The 24,368-nt window shown below is 36.2% G+C and overlaps 2 protein-coding genes and 1 long non-coding RNA gene across 5 annotated transcripts; all 3 read left to right on the top strand.

The window, feature by feature from the left end:
• The first annotated feature begins 905 nt into the window (after positions 1–905).
• LOC103429852 (protein ZW2-like) lies at positions 906–1,595 on the top strand. Its single transcript, XM_008367975.2, has one exon. The coding sequence runs from the start codon at positions 906–908 to the stop codon at positions 1,593–1,595; it is 690 nt and encodes a 229-aa protein (XP_008366197.1).
• Positions 1,596–5,552: 3,957 nt separating this feature from the next.
• Positions 5,553–7,304, top strand: LOC103412742 (uncharacterized). The gene is made up of 2 exons (XM_017326148.3): positions 5,553–5,694; positions 6,406–7,304. The coding sequence occupies exon 2, from the start codon at positions 6,429–6,431 to the stop codon at positions 7,101–7,103; it is 675 nt and encodes a 224-aa protein (XP_017181637.2). The 5' UTR covers positions 5,553–5,694; positions 6,406–6,428; the 3' UTR covers positions 7,104–7,304.
• A 2,404-nt stretch (positions 7,305–9,708) lies between these two features.
• Positions 9,709–22,893, top strand: LOC103447212 (uncharacterized). 3 transcript variants are annotated; one of them, XR_003766526.2, is made up of 8 exons: positions 9,709–10,167; positions 15,515–15,602; positions 15,724–15,942; positions 16,059–16,281; positions 16,423–16,505; positions 22,080–22,211; positions 22,297–22,401; positions 22,484–22,893. It is a non-coding gene; the product is annotated as an uncharacterized lncRNA (long non-coding RNA). The 3 variants fall into 3 exon arrangements; XR_003766522.2 differs by having other exon boundaries at positions 16,387–16,505; positions 22,091–22,211; XR_011573566.1 differs by having other exon boundaries at positions 16,387–16,505.
• Positions 22,894–24,368: the final 1,475 nt, after the last annotated feature.

The following is a 24,368-nucleotide window of genomic DNA, read 5'->3' as shown; positions in this document are numbered from 1 at the left end:
TGCTACCAATACTTAGAAAGATAAACTTATATAAAATGAGTTTACGCAGTTTTTTAGCTAAAATGATTTTTGAAATTGACATACGCCTTCCCTTTAGTCTCTGAAATTTAAAATACATAGAACTAATCTTTAAGTTTGTCTAGTGTAAATTATTTGGTCATTCGAAAAATCTCCATTAAATGAGAGAAAATGACAAAATACCCTCAATTCTTGTCTAATATTTGGCCATTGTTTATCAAATTAAGATATTTTGTCATTTTGGTTTTTATTTAACAGAGATGTTTCACATAAGAAAACAGACTCAATAATCACTTCTATCGACTCAAATCTCAGAAATCATTTTAACTAAATATCAATTTACATTATATAGTTCAATAATAGAATATTAATTTATATTTGACAGTATATTTAAATGTCAAAACGATGATGAAATCGTTTCATGCAAGTCATTCACCAAGCCCACAGAATTGCCATTGCTTCACCGCCTACACTTGAAGAGCACTTTCTATGTGATCTTCCCCGCCTTACCAAACAAGTTAAAGCCTTCATAACGAAGCAACCGCATCGCACACCAATGAAGTTGCCTTTTCAGGAAAGTAACTCCAAAACTCACATGCCAAAAAGACAGAAAATTACCAAAAAGGGAAATCGAAACCATATAAATTGCAAAAAATTTTAGTTGTGACGAGAACACAAGTAGTATACAACATGTTTTAATAGAAGTGGTGAAAATTTTATTTGTCAAGTTATTAACTTTTCAGCATATATATACCACTATTTGTACAATAACATGTGATGTATCACGTGTACCGATCACACTGAAAAATTTCTCTATAAATTGAGGCAGTGACATCCCGTTTTTTGACATAAGACACAGACAATTTGGTTGGCTCTTTTCCGAGAACATGGCCGCTGCTCACCCGGCCAGGGAACGGTTTGTCAAGTTCCTCGGCGGCTGGCTGGACCGCCAGCAAACGTTTCTGGACCAGCTCCTTAAACTGGTCGAATCGCCGGACTACGAAAACAAGGATGCCCGAGAGAGGAACTTAATCGAACAGGTTCTGTCTCACTACCAGCAGTACTTCGCTGAGAAAGCCAGAACGGCGGAGGAGGATGTGTTCGTCTTGTTTTCGCCGCCGTGGCTCAGCTCCTTCGAGCGGAGCTTGCTCTGGTTGGCGGGATTCAAGCCGTCAATGGTGCTGCGCATGGTGGACAGCTCGGTTGAGGACTTGACGGCGGAGCAGGCGAGGGAGATGGACGCGGTGAAGGGCGAGACGAGGCGGGGGGAGCGGGATCTCTCGGAAACAATGGCGAGGATTCAGGAGAGCGTGGCGGCGCCGCCTATTCTGGCGCTGGTGCGGAGGGTGGGGAGGCAGATGGACGGGGAGATATCATCGCTGGATATGGCGATGGAGATGCTGAAGACGGCCATGCTGGGGGTTTTCGAGAGCGCCGATGGTCTTCGCGGGTCAACGGTGAGGAAGGTGGTGGAGGTGTTGAGTCCGGAGCAGACTGTGAAGGTTTTGGCGGCGGTGGCGCAGTTTCAATTGAGGATTAGAAGGTGGGGGTTGCAGAGGGACTCGCAGCTGAGCTAATGTGGAAGGACTTACATGAAACGGGAAACGGAAGTCATGCAAGTTGCTCTATGTTATCGTTTTATTTTTGTTTTTGGTACTTCAGTTGAATAATTTACAAGTTTGTTTTTCTATTTACTTAAATAGTTTACAAATTTGTAATGGGTCGTAGTGCGCGTGATTAAAAAAATCTTGCGATACTCGTGTTTAGAAGCTAATTAAATATTAAAAGCATCTTTAATTATGTTTTAAATATTTTTAATTCAGTTTTAGTTAATAAGATCAAAAAAATAGTTTTGGAGCTCTTTAAAAATTTCTACTTCAATCATATAACATCCCACATTGTCTAGAGGAGTGATTCTTAAATGTATATTCTCATCCCTACCTAGCACGAGACCTTTGGGAGCTCACTGGCTTCGAGTTCCGTAGGAACTCCGAAGTTAAGCGAGAATAAGGCCAGAGCACTCACATGATGGGTGACCCACTGAGAAGTTGCTCGTGAGTTCCTAAAAACAAAACCGTGAGGGAATGGTAAGCCCAAAGCGGACAATATTGTGCTACGGTGGTGGAACTGGCCCGGGAAGTGATCCGTCCCGGGCCGGAATGTTACAGGATCCCTTTCACTAAATTCATCAAATCTATTATTTCGGACTTTTGAAATTTAATCCAACGACTAAAAACATGGGTCTATTTTAAAAATTATAATAACTTTAGCCGTTTGATTAAATTTCAAGAGCCCAAATTGATGAATTTGGTGGAAGGAATCCGAATAGGACCCCTTTCCATGGTTGACCAATAGCAAAGGAGCTCTTATTTAAAATATTAGTAATTAATGTTAGGAATTACTTTCTCATTTTCTAGATTTAGGAGCTTTTTGGAGAATTCCTATCCTAGAAGGTGAATAGGAATTGTGACAAAATAGAAGGTGGATAGGAATTGTGACAAAATCTAGCACGAGTTCATTTAGAGAATCTATTGGAGATGCTCTAAGTTATTGTAATTGGCATGTTATACTATCAAAGTGTCAAATTGAATTCATTAATACACATGGTAAGATTGCATATCTAAAATTATGAGCAACGATCTAAAAGTTAGACGGTTGTATTATTGAAATATATTATGAAGTGAGTCATGAAAAAATATTTTAAAACATGTGTCTATATTATATATTGGGAGACATTTTTTGACACAAATTTTGATACACTTCTTAGGGCCTACTCTGTAATGTGTTATGACGATCCAATCATTCATCCTTTAAGTTTCTCTCAAAATCATCTCTACAAAAATCACCGACATCTAAAACTTATTCATGGCATTCATTAGGATATGTTCTCGAGTTGTTAATGAAATGCCTTGATTATAATAATTTGTGTTGGGGAGGTGTAATTTAGTTTTCTTTGGCTCTTGTTTGGTTGAATTTGTTGAATGCAAGTTGTGATAGCTGACACATAAAACTAATGGTCGTTCACTTTTCCTCTTAAATTTGACACCGGAAGTGTATGTTCTAACACGACTCAGGTAAATTCCTTTCGCTATCTGCGATTTTCTTTCGAGAAGTTTAACTTAGCTCTAGTGTTTACATTTGCTTGATCTCAGTTGTTCTTAGTATCAAACTGAAAGCTTGGATCTTTTCGGGAATTAGATGAACGGGTCAAGAAACTCAAATATAAATGCAGAGTTTAAAATTAAGAACATATTTTTTGGTTTGAAATCCAAATTTCATTTCAGTTAGCTCATTTGTTAATATAGTGGTCTGAGAACCTGCGAGGGTCTGAGAATCTGACCCCAAGCCGTATCAGGTTCTGCATGAGCTTGGGCCAATATTCTGTCCTTTCTTACCCCCGTTTAACTGTCACATAGGTCGATTTGATGATGACCGTATGTGGTTCGTGTACGATGGCAAGGCTGCTGACGACTCTGTTCCTTATACACGCGTAGCGGTGTTTCGAGTTTCCATCTCAAACGACTCTGGTGGCAACTCAATCCTTTCTGCAAGTCTTGAGGCTGCGGAATTTTGTAAGTTTAGATATTTCGATGATCTCGTTTCCTTTGCTTTTGTTACGTTCCATGAGGTGAAGCATGATAAAACTGAGGAGAAAAACTTTGGCAGGATTATACCACATGATCATCATTATTAATTAGGGACGATGCGAGTTTTTGGAAACCAAAAATATTTCTGGATTGGATGCTTTCGCTTAATGTGTGTTTGATGTTTTATTCTTCTTAGAAGCAGTACTTTTATATTGTTAGTCATTGAATAACTATGTATCTTGGGTATGACTACTGTTATCTGTCATTGCTAAGATAACCATTAAGCTTATCTTCCGCTGCTGCAGGCTGTAGTGGAAGTATGTTCGCCGTGATGATCGAGGGCAGCAGCGGAAGATATGTTCGCCCTAATCATCGAGGCTGCGGACTTTTAAGGTTTTCGCAGAACTTCTAGACATGATTCTACATGTATGGATTGTACTGATTCACGAGATTACTTAGGGTTTGTTTGGTATCTTATTTGAAATTTTTTATAATTTCTCAAAACATTTCTTAAGAATTTTTCTTGAAAACAATTTTCTTTAAGACTCAAAAACTTGTTTGGTATGCGATTTAAAATTTTTAAATCTTACAACTTAAACTGGACAAAAAGATCCATAAAAAGGGGAGAGAAAGAGGAGAGAGAGAGGAGGAAAGAAAGTAAGAGATGATTGGAGGAAAGATAAAGAATTGAGAAGATCAGAGAAGATAGAGAGGAAGAGAAGTGAGAAAAAGAACCGAGAGAATAAAGAGGGATATTGGAGGAGAGACCAAAAAGGTAAAAAACAAATAGAGAAGGGGGAGAGAGAAAGAAGAAAAGAGAGATAAATTTGGAGTGAGAGGAGAGGAGGGAGATAAAAGAAATGAGCGAGTTTAAGTTTAAAAACTCTAAAAACTCACTTTTTGTGTTTTTAGATAATATACTATATTTTTGAGTTAGTCTTGAGTTCAGTTTTTGAAAATAGTCATACCAAACAAGTTTTTAAGACCTAAAACTTGAAAATTATTTTTGATTTTAAAAAGTTGGATTCAAGTAAAGTACCAAACATGTTCTTAGCTTTTAGTTTGTGACAACATTTAAACAAGGACGATAGAAGAAATATGTCGGATTATTATTCCGCATGATAAACCTCGACAACAATATTAGTTTTATATATGTTAAGGACGTCCTTATTTGAAGAAAATTAAGTACAGTAATTGTTCTTCGTGTAATTCATGTGTAAGTTTAAACAATCGTTCCTAGTGATATTTTGACCGAACAATACAATGTCAAATGTAAGTTTCTTTTCACATAACAATGCAATATCAGATCTAAAAGTTACATGTTGATAAATCTGTTTTGAGCAAACTACTCTCATGTGACTTCTAAAATGATCAGATATAGCACAATAATTCAACGGTCTTGTTTGTTTGTCGGGGTTAGTAAGATCAAGAGTAATCTTTACAATATCTTTCACTCAAAACATATTAAGGAGTTAAAAACTGATTGTTAAAAGTGATCTAGATGAAACCGAATTGACCAGAACAATGTTTTGTCACATACATCCAAATTCGAACCTCTCCGTGTAACTCTTTTAAAACCTCAAGTTAAATACGCATGAACCTTTAAAATCTTTCAAATTCTCAACTGAAGACACCCAATAGATTAAATTAGAATATGGCTAATATCAAAGAATTAAAGACTAACAAAAAACTATGTAATTAATTAACAGTTCAAGCAAATGATACTTTACCGTATTGAGGGAAAACAATAATACTTATGCTTTCGATCTCCACCAATTCCCTTTCTTTAAACATTTAACTATCTAACTCAATAACACTATCGTTTATCAAAATAAAATAAAATAAATAAATAACAGTTCAATGATAATAAAAGCCCATAGGAGGGTTGCAAGTGGACTAGCCTGTTAAACAATTTTATATGAACAAATAAGGCCCAATCCGTACCCAAAACACCTACTTCATATAAAATCAAAACCCTAGTTAATCCTTCTTTTCCTCTTTCGAGCCTCTCTCTCTGCTCTCTCATATCGACGAAGACGCAGAGGAAGAGAGAAGAAGCAGCTCAAATTCTACTTACATCCCGGTCCAGGTACTTTCTCTTTTATCATAAAGGTCCAGTCTTTTCTGTATCATTTCTTAATCGCAATCGAATTAGACCATGCATAATCTAAGATCTTATGGGTATGTTGAAAAATCGGTTTATATCTGTATCTTTGTTTTAATTTGATGAAAGCTTTGTTTTTTCTTATTTGGGTCTGTGTAAATTTGGATGCCTGTTCTGCTTTCGTGCTCGATAAGAATTTTTCAGGCACCTAATGATGAAATTGGGAATATTTAATCGCTTCGGATACGAAATTTAATTTAATTTTTTATATTTGTTATGTAAATTTGGAAGTGGATTAATTGAAGCAGTTGTGAAATCGTAGGTTCATGATTGCATCTTAGGCCCCGGAATGTTTCCATGGTGGTGGTTGTGAGAATAACTGTTGTAGTCCACTATATAAGGCTATTTTGCGTTATAGAATGTCTCGTATATTTATAATTTCATTGATATATAGAGCTTGTGGGTGAGCCTTGGCGCAACGGAAAGGTTGTTTCTTTATGACCAAACCTAAGACCTGTCACCTAGGAGTGAAGAGGAATACCACTACACCGTAGTACTAAGTGGCATATAGAGCTTATTAGAGTAGAGGTTTATTGTAATAGATGTTTGTTTTGGTTTGTAAACGGGGTTTGTATGAATATCTGATTTTGTGCTGCTGTATTAATCCCTTGATCAACTTTTGATTAATCTTTGAAGGGTCGTAGTGGGCGGAGGTAAAAATGCAGTCCAACGGAGCTCTTACAGCCATGGAAGTTGAAGCAGGTCCATCTGCACCAAATTCAGCGGCTGTGACTTTACCACCCAAGCCATTGTTTGCGCCTTTGAAGGCTCATGAGATGTCAGATGGACAAGTCCAGTTCCGGAAAGTCTCTGTCCCGCCACATCGTTATTCGCCCCTCAAGAAAGCTTGGATGGACATATACACACCAATTTATGAGCAGATGAAGATAGACATTCGTATGAATCTCAAGGGTCGCAAAGTTGAGTTGAAGACTAGAGCCGACACACCCGAAGTAAGTAATCTACAGAAGTGCGCTGATTTTGTTCAGGCTTTCATGCTGGGCTTTGATGTTATAGATGCCATTGCCCTTTTGCGAATGGATGAGCTCTATGTAGAGTCGTTTGAGATCAAGGACGTTAAAACCCTTCGTGGGGAGCACTTGTCTCGTGCTATAGGAAGACTGTCCGGTAAGGGCGGTAAAACAAAGTTTGCAATCGAGAATGCTACAAAGACGAGGATTGTGATTGCTGACACCAAGATTCACATACTGGGTTCGTTTGCAAATATTAAAGTTGCAAGGGATTCTCTTTGCAGCCTTATCTTAGGGTCCCCTGCCGGAAAAGTGTATTCGAAATTAAGAGCAGTTACTGCCAGATTGGCCGAAAGGTTTTGATTTCGGGTTTGTCACCTTAGAGTGTTGGTCTTGAGTTATGTTAAGCTAATTATAGTTTTGAGTATTTAGAGGATGCCTGTGTCTCTGCTAAAGGTTGTTGGAGGATTTTGTAACATCATAGGGACATCTTGTAAGATTTTTCTTTGTTTTTTTTTTCTTCTTTTGGAAACAGGTTGGTATGAATTGATTTTATTTTTATTATTTTTTCATTTGATTATACAGTTAATGCATCTCCTACGAAAATAAATTGACTTAAAAACGTGGAAATTAGGGAAAGTTGAAGTTTCTCTATAAAGGTAATGTAACATGGGTAGAATCCAGGTCGATAAAAATGGATCTTGTTCGACAAAAGTAATGTAATATCTTTTAAATAAAACGATTAAGAATAATTAGGTAAAAATAGTTTTTGTAACTACAGCTCGATTGAGTAATTACTTTCTTATAGCAACAAGGCTTAAGTATTCTATAATTTAGATGAATTTTGTATAAATTAGTTTCTTAATTACTTTCTTATAGCAACAAGGCTTAAGTATTCTATAATTTAGATGAATTTTGTATAAATTAGTCTCTTTGTCGAAGGAAAAAAAAGAAGAAAGACATGAGTTTCGAACCCGAAATGCACATGTAAAAATTCAACACCATGTCTATCTAGATATAGTGCCACATGGTCATTTTATTGCATATATAAACTGGGAAAGGGATCATCTCTGGATCTTTTCCTCCTAATCCATCAAATCAGGGAATCCGGACTATTGAAATTTGATCAAACGACAAAAGTTATTATAACTAAGTGGGTCCATGTTTATAGCCGTTGCATCAAATTTTAATGATCCGAATCTTCTGATATGATGAATTAGGAGAAAGAGATCGGAAATGATCATTTTCCATATAAACTGATTACCGCAATAGTCCTAAATGACGTGGAATTGGAAAGAGAGTTGAATGTCGGATGAGTTTTCACGAGTCACAGTGCTATGGAAAAAACAAGGCCTGAAATGTATAAAGAGAAAGCATGCATGAAGTGATCGATGCATCGTGCATGAAATCAGAGAAAAGATTGCAGAGAATCTTCAGGTTTGGCTTTTTTTCATGGAAAAAGTGGATCCAAAATTTACTTTGTCCTTCAAAACCAAATATTTTTACTTTTTGTGGCAGATTTTCCAAAGTCTGTGTGAACAATTAATTATCGGAAAAATTAGGTTCTCATCCTTCATTTTACTACTCTATTGATTAAAATCCTATTTATTTTTAATTTTTGATCAAGGTTCTTGGTATTATTAAATCATTAATTATTTCAATAATTAAATATTTTTTATTTCTAAATATATTCATTTAATGTTAAAAATATTACAATTAGTATATTTATATTTATGACTAAATTTTTTATCATATATTTTTAGTTTTAGTTTGTATCCATTTTTAATATGTAATTTTTTTTAATTTGTACCAATTTTCTTTTCAATTTTAATTTGTACCCATATATTAATTTCTTTTTGTGCCCATATTTTTTAAAGTTTATTTGTATTTGTACCCATATTTTTTTTATTTGTACTTTTTATTTTGCTAAATGTACCCATGCTAATTATATGTACCCATTCATGTAAAACTTTTTAATCTTAAAATGTACTCATTCTTAAATATACAAAATTGTTATATGTAAAATGTACCATTTTTTTAATATAAAATCTATTCAATTTTTTTTAATCCATTTTTAAACTTAGATGGGTACATTCTTTTTTCTTTGATTTTAAAATGTATCTATGTCAAGTTTAACCGAAGAAATTTACTAATGTTATTAAGTTTAATATTTTTTTTTTTTTTTTGTGATTTTGAAGAATATACCCATGTTTTGATTTTTTTGGTTAATTTTGATGAATGTACCCATGTTTACACACACACACACACAATAGTAGATTATATTTTAATATTTTTAATCCCACAAATTATGGTTTTTTATTTAAAATCTCATTTATATAAACAACTAAAATTTCTAATTTTTAATTTTTAAAAAATAGTAACGTACATAAAAATAAATTATCACATTAATTTCAGGGATCTCAATCAAAAATTAAAAACTAACAAGGTTTCAATCAAAGAATATTCATGACTAAGGACCACATCCAAAGTCTCCCGTTAATTATCTAAGGATAATGCTAGAGATTAAATTTGCAAAGCAAATAATGTGTCATCGGTAGAAAATAAGTACGTTAATCAACTTTAAGTGATAATTCAATCATTAATGTCCATATCATTTAATTTATAAAATATGATTTAGTAATTTGGTCTCCTAACATTATCCTTACTTGAATGTTACTTGAGTTTTCACGAGAGTCACAGTGCTATGGAAAAAAACAAGGCCCGAGTAAAGAAAGAATGCATGAAGATGAAGTGATTGATGCACCATGCATGAAACTAACAGCAACAAAACAAAGGAATAAAAAAGGAAATGATATCACTCAGCTTACAAAGGCTAAAGATTCCAATGGCTATTTGTAATCCAACGGCCACGGCCAAGTTTGAAGGGTAGTTGAAGTTGGATTTTTGTAATCCAACGGCTATGGCCGAATGACTTGGAGCATTTATAAGTTGTGTTGGAGAATGATCTAAGTCATTTAACCATGCTTTCGTTGAGCTTTGTACATAAGAAGGAGAAAATCCAAACAGCAGAAATTTAGAGCACTGTGACTTTCGTGAACTCAATTAACATTTACCCTAGCTAGGCCCTATAAATTTGAGCTTTCCATCTTCAGATGGGCACCCCAAGCAAAGCTCTCTATCTTCTTCTTCGGCTTACCCTCTCTCGCTCTTTGTTTCTCCATCTCTCTCGCTTAAACTTCCTACCATTGATGGAACTGAAAATCCAAATCCTTACATTATCATGAACTATGTGTTCTTCCCCAATGTTGTGCGTAATGGATTAACAGAAGTCCGGGAAGGAATGATAACAGATGAGACAACTGATCATCAGTTCCTAGTACACTGCCACAATGTTCTTCTGCCATATGATCATATGTATGTTCCTGAGAGAGCAACGCGATTCCAAACTAACCGTCGTCTTCCCCAAGTAAGTATCATGTTTTTATTATATTTATTATTTTTTGTATTTGATCAGTCCAAAATTTTGATTTTCCTGGAAGCATGTTTTCACTCAGCAATTTTTGTTATATTTTTCTGAGAAATCAATAGCGGGTTTGTTTGTATAGAGGAGTGGAGTGATATTTCAATTACGAGAAGGTAGGATTTTTGGTCCACAGGGAGGCCTTGTCAAGTGGAGGTCAACTAGAATTTTGTGCGGACAAAGATGTCTGCATATATCTCTTTACAAGGGAGTAGGATTCTCTCCTTTTTTTTTTCCTTTCCTTCTCTCATCTCCTATTTGGACGGTCACGGTTAAGCTATGTAAATATCTTATATTAATTTTATATTGAAAGAGAAAGATAAAATAGAGAATGTGAGAGGAAATGAGGGAAGCGGATGGAAAAAGGAGGGTAAAGAATCCTAGTCCCTTTACAAGGCCCTTGTCAAGAACATTGCAAGCGAATAGGAAATTACCATCCAAATTTTTTGAGGCAGGAGTTGTCCAGTCCACTGCTCGTTCTCCTAAGAGCAAGTCCATCCCTAAAAATGCGTTGGCGCCTAACTCATTTAATCCACTCAAATAAATACTAATTGACCCTAATGAACAATAATTGGTCAAATGTATCTCCACTCCTAAAAAATGCGCTGACACAAAGTCTAGTCAATTTGTATTAAAATATTATTAATTTTTTATTATAAAATAATAAAAAAATAGTTTTAATTTCGGATAGAATTTTTAACCAATCTTGTTACGCCACGTGTCATTATCCCAAAGTACTATTTTGTGGATAGATTTCCAATAAGATTTTCAACCAATTTTGACACGTCACGTGTCACTATCTGTTTACAATAATTTAGTCAAGATTTCAATAAAATTTTCAACCAATTACGTAGTGCCACATGACATTATCTAGAATCTCATCATTTCTTTTTTTGTCTATATAAACCTTACATCCATCCTAATTCATACACCAAACTCAAACTAGCTCATAATCATTCTTCATCGTTTTTAAATCTTGAATTCTTACAATGTCTTCTTTAAGGAGATTGTATGAAATCGATGAGAAACAGAAAAAATTGTTGGCAGAACAGGAAAAATTGTTCAATCTCGAGGAAGGTAGAGATGAGGCTTTCGCAATGTAAGAGGATGTGAATGATGAACATAGAAGGCAGAGAGCCTCACATTCCTATCGTGTCATGGAAGTTATGGGTCAGATATCCAAACCCAGACGTACCGCAAACTTGGATAGAAATAGGGAAAGACGAGATAAAGATATCTTGGAAGACTATTTTATCCCCAATAGTTTATTCACTGATCATATTTTTAGACGTCGTTTTAGAATGTAACGAAATTTGTTCAACAAAATCATGATTGCTAATTGCAACCATGATCCATACTTTGTGCAAAAAAAAAAAAAGAGGCTTTTCATGTTCTAGGTCTTCTTTCTGAGCAAAAAATTATTGCTACCTTGCAAATGCTTGCATATGGAGTATCTGCAGATCAAGTGGATGCAATAACGAGAATGGGAAAATCAACTGTTCTGGAGTCATTTATGAGGTTTTGCTTCGCAATCAAAGCTCTTTACATCAATGAGTACCTCCGAAAACTCACGATAATAGACATGCGAAGGCTTTTGAAGAAGGGTGAGATGCGAGGCTTTCCTGGCATCATTGGAAGTATCGACTGTATGCACTGGACTTGGAAAAACTGTCCAAGTGTGTGTCAAGGAGCTTATGGCCACAGAAAATGGGCCAAAAGTATCGTTTTGGAAGCGATGGCTTCATTTGATAAATGGATTTGGCATGCTTTTTTTGGTGTGTCGGGAACTCAAAATGACCTCAATGTCTTTACCCAATCTCCAGTGTTCGACGATGTGCTGTAAGGAAAAGCACCGAGAGTTACATATTGGGTCAATGACCATAAATACGAAGGAGCATGTTACTTAGCAGACGACATTTACCCAAGGTCGACAACGTTTGTCAAAACAATGCCACATCCATAAAGTGAAAAAGAAAAACACTTCGCAAAATGTTAAGAGGGGTGTAGGAAGGATGTGGAGCGTTGTTTTGGTATCTTGCAATCTCGTTGGGCGATTGTCAAAGCTGCTGCTAGAATGTTTCGGTATCCTGTAAGCTTGGAGCGTTGTTTTGATATCCTGCAAGCTCCTTTCTACACCCATCTTGACATTTTATGAAGTGTTTTTCTTTTTCACTTTGTGGATGTGGCACTATTTTGACAAACATTGTCCATCTTAGGTAAATGTCGTCTGCTAGGTAGTATGCTCTTTCGTATTTATGGCCATTGACCTAATATGTGACTCTCGGTGCTTATCCTTGTAGCACCTCATCAAACATTAGAGATTAGGCAAGGACATTAAGGTCATTTTGAGCTTCTGGGACACCAAAAAAAGCATGCCAAATCCATGTATCAAATGAAGCCACCGCTTCCAAAATGATACTTTTGGCTCATTTTCTATCGCCATAAGCTCATTTCCACGCACTTGAATAGTTTTTCCAGGTCCAGTGTGTACAGTCGATGCTTCAAATCATGTCAGGAAAGCCTCGTATCTTACCCTTCGTCAAAAACCTTCGTAGGTCCATTGTCGTGGGTTTCTGGATGTACTCATTGTTATAGAGGGCTTCAATTGCGGAGCAAAACCTCATCAGGGACTCCATAACAATTGATTTTCCCATCCTCGCTATCTCATCCACTTGACTTGCAGATGCTTCCTATGCAAGCATTCGCAAGGCATCATTAATTTTTTGTTCAGGAAGAAAACCTAGAACATGATAAGCATCATTTTTTTGCACAAAGTATGGATCATGGTTGCAAATAACAATCATGATTTTGTCGAACAAACTTCGTTGCATTCTAAAACGACGTCTAAAAGTATGATCAGGGAATAAACTGTTGGGGATAAAATAATCTTCCAAGAGATCTTTACCTCGTCTTTCCATCTTTCTATCAAAGTTTGCCGCACGTTTGGGTTTGGATATCTGACCCACAACTTCCATGACACGACGGGAATGTGAGGCTCTTTGCCTTCTATGTTCATCATCCTCATCCTCTTCCATTGTGAAAGCCTCATCTCCACCTTCCTCGAGATTGAACAATTCTTCTTGTTCTGCAACAATTTTTTCTGTTGCTCATCGATTTCATACAATCTCTTTGAAGAAGACATCGTAAGAACTCAAGATTTAAAAACAATGAAAAAGATTTTAAGCTTGTTTGAGATTGGTGTATGAATAAGAATGGATGTAGGGTTTATATGGACAAAAAAAGAAAGAATGAGGTTTTGGATAATGCCACGTGGCATTACGTGATTGGTTGAAAATCTTATCGAAATCTTGACTAAATTATTGTAAACAGATAGTGACATGTGACACGTTGGGATTGTTTGAAAATCTTATCGGAAATCTATCCACAAAGTAATACTTTCGGATAATGACATGTAACGTGACAAGATTAATTAAAAATTCTATCCGAAATTAAAACAATTTTTTTTATTTTATAAAAAAAAATTAATAATATTTTAATACGAATTGACTAAACTTTGTGCCAACGCATTTTCTGAATTCTGATGTTGTCCTTGACTCTGATTCTAAGTACCCGAGCTACCACTTCCTCCATAAACTGAATTAGATGCAATACCTTCGGTAGGTTGACCAGTAGAACAATCACGGCATAATGTCTAGCGCCTCCACACCTAAAGCGCTAGTCACTCCATGCAGCATAATTTCCTCGATGACGTCTGCCAGAACGCATACAAATCAGAGCGGCTGGTGTGAAATGACTAAAAAACTATCTCGACACCTTATTACCCGATCCTTCACTAGAAGATCCCAAACCCTAACCGTGACGTTTGAATGATAGTGAGTGTCTAGGGCCGATAGTAGAAGAACATGAAGACTCCCTGGTGCTTCGAGATAAAAAACCTTGACCCCGAGTAAACTGATTTCGAGTCAAATTATGACTGCTGCAATTCAAAAGTGACCGCTCCATTCTCAAAGCTGCTCTGATCATACTCTCATAAGAATTATACTCATGTGCTAACATAAAGTTGCGGATGTCATCATCTAGAGCAATATCAAGTTGGTTCATCATCTCTTGTGGGTGCTCATAAACAGAGGGAACGTGTCTCGCCAATCGTCTAAAAGTACAATCAAGTTCTGTTACCGACATGTTGCCCTGGCAGTGCGCATAGAATTCTCGTCTCTTACTTGCTTTATACTGAGGACTCATAAAATAATATGAAAAGATTCTTCGAAAAGTACTTCATGTCATTGGCTGATTAGGCGGTTGAGATCGTTTCGTAGACTCCCACCAAATTTTTGCACCACCCATAAGAAAATACCCTGCGGTCTTCGCCCGTTTCTCTGCAGGGCAATCTATACATTCAAAAATATCTTCAACATTTTCAAGCCATTCCTTGGCCTCCTCATATGCACCTATGACTTAAGGCAATTTCCACATAAGTGCGGCTTTGCTCGCTATTCCTAGGGAATGCATGTTGCAGAGCGACAACCAATTGATGAATTCCACTCAAAACATCAGTACGAGGACAAGGAGGTATATTACCACCACGAGGTACATTCCCACCACGAGTATTCATGATTATGAGAAAAAACCAAAAACAAAGTTTAGAAGGACAAAAGATTTCACAATTAACAAGGAAATTGTGCTGCAGGGAATGTTACAGTTTCGGAAAAACCTATTATGTAGTATTATATTGTTTTCAAAATGGTGGGGTTAGTATGTTCAGATATAAAATGGTTTTCTTATTATTACTATTATTATAAACTTTGTGCCCCCTTCAAGACCTAGTGAAGAGGAATACGACTCGAGCATTGAGACATTTCCCTTCCAGTGATCTTGTGTTCTCCTCTCAACATATGACATTTTTATGTATAATTGTAACTTAATGTCTTTCATTTCACTAACACTCTTGTTTAGTTGTATGCTCTCAACATATTCATGCATCCTTTCTTTCAGATTGTTAACAGTTGGATATTATCCTTATATTATGACTAATGTTTTATCATTGCTATTTCATTAGCGTTTGTATATTCTTTATGATTGTTGTTTTTCACACAACTTCTCGATTACATGTTTTCTTATGTTCCTGCATATTCATATAATTATGGCTTTTGTCACTCTTGAGTGTCGGCCAACACGTGCCATCCAAATATCATTTTGATATCTGGGTTGAGGCGTGTCACCCTTAGACGAAATCATTAAGTTTGTATAAGTTTATATAATTTCTGGCTTTTCTGTATCACTTCTGGCTTATTCTAAATTATTTAATTTGCATTACATAATATGAATTTTCTAGATTCCATGGCAGCCTTATACAAGGCATAATCCCAACTTCCTCAAAATGTTAAATGGCCAACAACGAATGGGATTGTGCCGGACATGATGTAAGTTTAATTTTCTTCGGTTTTCAAGTAATCATTAATCGATGCTTAATCAGCTTTTTTTGTACAAACTATTTCCGAGATTTAGAACTAATCACTGATTTATTTTCTTCTTATGCTGCAGATACTGGTCATGACACCACAGGTTCTCTTGGATGTCATGAGGAATGCTTTCTTCAACTTAGAAATGTTTAGCTTGATAATCTTTGACGAATGTCATCGCGCTACTGGCAATCATCCTATACGAAAATAATGAAGGTAGTTTAGCGGACCGTGTGCCAAGTTGAGCATCTGCATTGTGCTGCGAAACACCATTGAAGCTATTTTAAGCACATACACACATGTACGTACACAATGTTGATCGCTTACTCACTAATGAGTAGGAGATCATCAATTTTCAACATACGTAAAAAAATTGTATTCAAGTACATTTGAGTGACTAATTTCTTGTTTTTGAAGGATTTTTATCACCAATCTGCGAACCGGCCAAAGATTTTTGGGATGACAGAATCCCCTGTCATAAGAAACGGTCAGATATTGGTGCTTCATAGCTAGTGAAATTCTACAATCTGTTATGCAAAATATTCAGGAGATCCTTTCTAATTTCTAATTTTCTAGTGCCTCGTCCGCCATGGATTCTGAGGCTCAAATATCTGCACTGGAAAGCATCTTGGATGCTCAGGTATTTTGAGATCTGGTTATGATTATTCTCCATTTATTATTAGACGTGGTCACAGTTTTGTTGTCTAAATATCTTGAGACGGGCTGATGCAAGTTTACACTGTAGAAGACATGACTGAAATCAAAACATTTGTTCCCTCAGCAGTCCACAAATGTAGGTTTTACGAGCAAGCACAGTACGCCTATTTGGATTTGAAAGAAAAGATGGAAGCTTTGCTGTCGAAGGTAGTCCTACATCGTATCATATCTTTCGTTCACAGAATATGTTAAGACCAAGATCTAAAATATCGATGGTATCGGAAATATCGGTAGTTCAAAAACACGGAAATTTCTATAGAAATATCGGGATATTATATAAAAATTGAATAAAAACCACGGAAATTATAAGAAAAACTTGGAAATTTGTATTGAAACTTTGCAGGATGTTTATTTAGTCAATTATCTATTAGTTTATCATAAAAAATTGGAAGGAAATGCATTGCATGATGAATTTAACCGATTTAAGTTGATTATATAGAGAGCTGGCAAACATTGTTAGTGTAGAAAATTTGTAGTAATTAATGAAAGAAGTTTAAACACACCATAATCATTTATATATAATGAATTAGTACAATATTTTACACTTTATACATTGCATGGTAAGATACATGAGTGACTTAGTACCACATAGAGTTCCTATGAGGTTCAAAATTTTCACTATCTTCATCATCTCTATGTGTAAAGTAAGTGTATTGTGAAGAGTAGTCATCAAATGATAAATCCCCAAAATAGTTTTGCATGTAATTGTTAACATGCCACCCATATGGATCCGAGATTGGTTGACGTTGTCCATAAGCAAAATCATTTGAAGATTGAGTTTCAGATTATTTCCATGAGTCGCTCGATTCCATCCCAACAGGAATGGGATATGAAGGGTAGGGAAATGGTTGGTTATGAGTATAACCATGGTTACTACTTCCCACTCCAACAGAGTTCGAAGTTATAGATAACGAGTCATCTTCTTGACTTGACAAAGTCCCCTTGCCTCTTTCTCTACGAGTATAGTTCTTCCCTATGGCACCAATTCCTAGTCCTGCCCTCCTACTGCCATGGTCCTCATCCTGTGTTGCATGCGTGAAGTTTGCCTCACCAGTGAAAGGGCTCATAAATCCGGGAGGTGGTCCAACATAGTTTCCATATCCACCACTACCTCCAGCTCCATTATATCCTTCATCATTCCCACCTCCGGTGGTAGGTGAGTCTCCTGATCTTGTACTAGAGCTATCATTAGTATCAGCAGGATCTTGTGGTTGTGTAGGATTGGAAGAAGGTGGAATTCCAGTGTTTCTTGGTCTTGGGCGCAAAAGTTCTTCCAAAGAGTTAGCACTGCTAGATCCCACATTCTCCTCTAATACGCTTTCTACATTTATCCCTTCATTACGTGCTTCTTCAGCAACTCTTAGAGCTGGGTTGCCTTCATCATCATCTAAATGAAGAGGTCTAATCCATTGATAAAGTTGGTTACCCTCTGTATCATCATCTTCAGCAACAATATCAAACACATCTAGTGGGTCACCACGATCGACATGATCTATTTCTGCTTCCTTATCTCGAATTTAAAGCTTCATGTTGTAGTAGCAATAAACTAATTTTTCCAACCTACTATGAGCCAACCTATTTCTTTGCTTTGTGTGTATGAGTGCAAATGTACTCCAATTTCTTTCACAAGCAGATGAGGAAGCTGTTTGTGATAATACTTTGATTGCTAACTTTCTCACAGTTGGTGCATCAGTCTCATACATGATCCACCATTCAGCTATAATGAAAAACAATGTTGATAAGCCTAATAACTCCAACAAATTCTATTATAAACTGATAGTGAAATATGTTTACACTGACTAGGAGACATTTTTGTTCGAGCAGCAACTGATGTTAGTTCTCCAAAAGTTCTTCTGCATCTTTAAACCATGTTAGCTGAATTCAACAAATCGTGTTAGTTTAATCTAACAATGTAATTATTATAATTTAAGTAATTATGTACCTCATTTCCAAATTGGCCAACTGCTGGTGATGCAGGGTTTAATTTAGAGTATACATTATGTACAACACGTATAAGGGTACCATCATCTCCAAAACCAGGTCTGTATTGGTAACGAGGATTCAAATAATATGCTGTTCAAAGAAACACCTACTCTAATAAGAGAAATAATACTTATGCAACTAAAGAAATGAATTGCAAATTATGACATAATTTATACCTGCTGCATGCAAATTGTGGTATAATGTTTTATATCATCGGTCATTAATTATCTTTATGACCCACCTTGCACCATGTTTTCTTTCCAAGTCATCCTTCACTACACGCATCAACTCATATATTGCCCCCATAGTAGGATACACTTCTGTATCAACGATCCGTAAAACTTTGTAAAGAGGTTCAAACATTTGGCACACATGTTCTGATTAAGTCCAAAAAGCATGATCAAGTACTATACTTTTCACCATACGACCTGAATTTGAGCGGCTGAAATTGTGGTTGGCCCAATCGTCACTAGTGAATAGTTACTTCAACCTTGCTTTCTTCTTAAGTAGGTTGTCTAATGCAATATAGTTGGTGGCGAATCGAGTGGTAACTGGACGAATAATTTCTCCTTTGCAAAATTCACACATCTTTGCCAACAACCAACCGTGATTATAAATATAATTTGTATCGTTCTAGCTCTTTTTGCGACAGTAGAAATATTCTCTTTCTCCCCCATTGCCTTAAACATGAGATCAATACAATGTGCTTCACATGATGTCCAAAACACATTATGATGCTTCATTAACTTTTTTCCAGCTTTGACAAATGCAGAACCGTTGTCGGTCACAACTTGGACAACTTTATGCTCTCCCACCTCCATGATTACATCCCTCAATAATTTGTAAATATACTTGTAGTTCTTTATATGGTCTGAAGCATCTGTTGAGACGGGGAGATAATTGAAACAAGCATTACGTGCCTCCAAACAGTCAGCACGTAATGCTTCATCAACAGATGCTTCAGACCATATAAAGAACTACAAGTATATTTACAAATTATTGAGGGATGTAATCATGGAGGTGGGAGAGCATAATGTTGTCCAAGTTGTAACCGACAATGGTTCTGCATTTGTCAAAGCTGGAAAAAAGTTAATGAAGCATCATAATGTGTTTTGGACATCATGTGCAACACATTGTATTGATCTCATGTTTGAGGCAATGGGGAAGAAAGAGAATATTTCTACTATCGCAAAAAGAGCTAGAACGATCACAAATTATATTTACAATCACGGTTGGTTGTTGGCAAAGATGTGTGAATTTTGCAAAGGAGAAATTATTCGTCCAGCTACCACTCGATTCGCCACCAACTATATTATTTTAGACAACCTACTTAAGAAGAAAGCAAGATTGAAGCAACTATTCACTAGTGACGATTGGGCCAACCACAATTTCAGCCGCTCAAATGCAGGTCGTATGGTGGAAAGTATAGTATTTGATCATGCTTTTTGGACTTAATCAGAACATGTGTGCCAAATGTTTGAACCTCTTTACAAAGTTTTACGGATCATTGATACAGAAGTGTATCCTACTATGGGGGCAATATATGAGTTGATGCGTGTAGTGAATGATGACTTGGAAAGAAAACATGGTGCAAGGTGGGTCATAAAGATAATTAATGACCGATGATATAAAACATTATACCACGATTTGCATGTAGCAGGTATAAATTATGTCATAATTTGCAATTCATTTCTTTAGTTGCATAAGTATTATTTCTCTTATTAGAGTAGGTGTTTCTTTGAACAACATATTATTTGAATCCTCGATACCAATACAGACCCGGTGTTGGAGATGATGGTACCCTTATACGTGCTGTACATAATGTATACTCTAAATTAGACCCTGCATCACCAGAAGTTGGCCAATTTGGAAATGAGGTACATAATTACTTAAATTATAATAATTACATTGTTGGATTAAACTAACACGATTTGTTGAATTTAGCTAACATGGTTTAAAGATGCAAGAAGAACTTTTGGAGAACTAACATCAGTTGCTGCTCGAACAAAAATGTCTCCTAGTCAGTGTAAACATATTTCACTATCAGTTTATAATAGAATTTGTTGGAGTTATTAGGCTTATCAACATTGTTTTTCATTATAGCTGAATGATGGATCATGTATGAGACTGATGCACCAACTGTGAGAAAGTTAGCAATCAAAGTATTATCACAAACAGCTTCCTCATCTGCTTGTGAAATAAATTGGAGTACATTTGCACTCATACACACAAAGCAAAGAAATAGGTTGGCTCATAGTAGGTTGGAAAAATTAGTTTATTGCTACTACAACATGAAGCTTTAAATTCGAGATAAGGAAGCAGAAATAGATCATGTTGACCGTGGTGACCCACTAGATGTGTTTGATATTGTTACTGAAGATGATGATACAGAGGGTAACCAACTTTATCAATGGATTAGACCTCTTCATTTAGATGATGATGAAGGCAACCCAGCTCTAAGAGTTTCTGAAGAAGCACGTAATGAAGGGATAAGTGTAGAAAGCGTATTAGAGGAGAATGTGGGATCTAGCAGCGCTGACTCTTTGGAAGAACTTTTGCGCCCAAGACCAAGAAACACTGGAATTCCACCTTCTTCCAATCCTACACAACCATAAGATCCTGCTGATACTAATGATAGCTCTAGTACAAGATCAGGAGACTCACCTACCACCGGAGGTGAGAATGATGAAGGATATAATGGAGCTGGAGGTAGTTGTGGATATGGAAACTATGTTGGACCACCTCTCGGATTTATGAGCCCCTTCACTGGTAAGGCAAACTTCACGCATGCAACACAGGATGAGGACCATGGCAGTAGGAGGGCAGGACTAGGAATTGGTGCCATAGGGAAGAACTATACTCGTAGAGAAAGAGGCAAGGGGACTTTGTCAAGTCAAGAAGATGACTCGTTATCTATAACTTCGAACTCTGTTGGAGTGGGAAGTAGTAACCATGGTTATACTCATAACCAACCATTTCCCTACCCTTCATATCCCATTCCTGTTGGGATGGAATCGAGCGACTCATAGAAAGAATCTAAGACTCAATCTTCAAATGATTTTGTTTATGGACAACGTCAACCAATCTCGGATCCATATGGGTGGCATGTTAACAATTACATGCAAAACTATTTTGGGGATTTATCATTTGATGACTACTCTTCACAATACACTTACTCTACACATAGAGATGATGAAGATAGTGAAAATTTTGAACCTCATAGGAACTCTATGTGGTACTAAGTCACTCATGTATCTTACCATGCAATGTATAAATTGTAAAATATTGTACTAATTCATTATATATAAATGATTATGGTGTGTTTAAACTTCTTTCATTAATTACTACATATTTTCTACACTCACAATGTTTGCCAGCTATCTATATAATCAACTTAAATCGGTTAAATCCATCTTGTAATGCATTTCCTTCCAATTTTTTTATGATAAACTAATAGATAATTGACTAAATAAACATCCTGCAAAGTTTCAATTCAAATTTCCAAGTTTTTCTGACAATTTCCGTGGTTTTTATTCAATTTTTATCGATATCGATAATATCCCGATATTTCCATCAAAATTTTCGTGTTTTTGGACTACCGATATTTCCGATATCATCGATATTTTAGACCTTGGTCGAAACAAAAGTGTAAAAAAAGAATAAAACTAAAATGTGGTAGAAAGATGAAAAGAGGAATGTGATTTGTTTGGTGTTACCACATTTTATAGGCTGTTAAAGTTTGTCTGTAGAATGTCCCTGATGCCAAAGAACAGTGCCGATTCTATAGAGAATGGTATTCGTAGTTGAAATTTTTTCTTGAAGAAGTCTTGCTTATGATTGCGAGATTTCTTCAACCTTGCATGCCAATTGGTAAGTTTTTTTTTCTCACTTTTGGATTGTGTGCATTGGATTTATACTTATTTCTAATTGATATTACTTCCTTCACACTGCTCAGGCTGCGAACTTCATGCAGACTTTCAGTTTAACTGCACAAAGGCGTGCGATTTGGGTTTCATATCTCTAAAGTTATACGAACTACTACAAATTTTCCAGTCATTTGGTAAGTAGAACTACGCATGGCCAAGTCCTTGTTAGTTAATTTTCGTATAAAGTTAATTTATTGGAGTGCTTTGCCATTGCAGAACCGGTAGCAAAGTTCAATGCCTCATTTTTGTAGAGCAAATTATTACAGCTGAAGTGATTGAAATATATGTTAGAAAGTTCGGTGCTTATCTCACTTGATAGTTTCATACGTGACTGGAAGTAACTGTTCAGCTGCTGCGCTATCACCGAAGCTGCAAAAAGAAACTTTGGAATCCTTTTCGCACCATAGATTTCTATTTATACGAAGCTTTGGTGTTAGAAAACCACATAATGAATGAAGAAAATATTGAACATGTTCTTACTGTCAACAGTAATGAAGGAATGTACAGAGAGAAAATGTAGAGAGAGGAAGTAGAGAGAGAGTAAAAGAATATTATGTATTTTCCACATCTATATCAATCTGTTTACATCCCTTACTTATATATAAATACAACCACCTTATAACTAACTCAATATTCTCTACTCTACTAATGACACCTGGCACTAACCTAAGGCATTCCCTAACATTCCCCCTCAATCTTATGAAGGGAAGAACCCAACATAAGATTGGAACAGTGAACCTAAAACTGAGATGAACATAAACCTTTGGTGAGCACATCAGCACACTGTTTTGTGGTAGAGACAAACTGAAGCATGATTGTCCCTTGTTGAACTCTTTCACGAACAAAATGGCAATCTATCTCGATGTGTTTGGCTTTGGAATGAAGTATAGGATTAGTAGCCAATGCCATAGTAGAAAGATTATCACAATGAAGGAGTGGTACAGATTGACATGAAATATGCAAATCCAGTAACAGTTGTTGAATCCATACTATTTCAACAGTAGTGGTGGCCATAGCACGATATTCGGCTTCAGTAGACGAGCTGTATGTTGTTTCTTGGAACTCCAAGAAATAGGATTAGAACCAAAAAACACAACAAAACCAGTTGTGGATCATCGGTCATTGGGGTCTCCAGCCTAATCAGCGTCAGTATATGCTTTAATATCAAGAGATCCATGTGTAAAATTGATACCAAGATGCATAGTGCCACGGAGATATCTTAAGATCCGTTTAACATCAATGAAATGATCTTCAAGAGGAGCATGCATAAACTGACAAACCTGATTCACTGAATAGGCTATGTCAGGTCGAGTAAAGGTTAGATATTGAAGAGCCCCAACGATACTCCGATATTTGAAAGGATCTAAGAATAAGGTACTGCCATGATTCAACAGCTTGTGATTAGGATGGCATGGAGTAATGCATGGCTTGCAATGGAACATGTCTGCCTTGTGTAACAAATCCGTGATATACTTGGATTGATGAACAAAAATACCACTGGAACGATACTCAATCTGTAAACCAAGAAAATAATGCAGAAGACCAAGATCTTTCATATCAAACTCTGCAGTCAACTGTTGTATCACACTTTGAACCTCAGCAACATTATTGCCTGTAAGAATAATGTCGTCCACATACAACAAAAGAACAACAATAGATTGATTCTCATACTTGACAAACAAGGATGGATCAGCATAAGATGATTTGAAGCCCAAAGTGAGAAGAAATTTGGTAAAACGCTCATTCCAGGCTTGGGGAGCCTGCTTCAACCCATATAGAGATCTTTGGAGTTTACACACATGTGTTGGGTGAAGAGGATCTACAAAACCCTGAGGTTGAGCCATAAAGACTTCCTCGTCAAGAAAGCCATGTAAAAAAACATTTTTTACATCCAATTGTTTGAGTTTCCAGCCATTAGAAGCAGCTAAAGAAAGGAGAAGTCTCACTGTGGTAGGTTTAACCACAGGACTAAAAATCTCATAATAATCTAACCCAGCTTCTTGTGAAAACCCCTTAGCCACTAACCTGGCTTTGTACCTAGCAACAGTACCATCATGATGTTTTTTTTTATCTTATAAATCCACTTACACCCAACCAAGTT

The sequence above is a fragment of the Malus domestica genome, chromosome 11 (genome assembly GCF_042453785.1).
Source record: "Malus domestica chromosome 11, GDT2T_hap1".
In the NCBI taxonomy this organism is placed as follows: domain Eukaryota; kingdom Viridiplantae; phylum Streptophyta; class Magnoliopsida; order Rosales; family Rosaceae; genus Malus; species Malus domestica.
The sequence above is the reverse complement of the archived record's forward strand: the minus strand, read 5'-3'. Positions and strand labels throughout refer to the sequence as shown.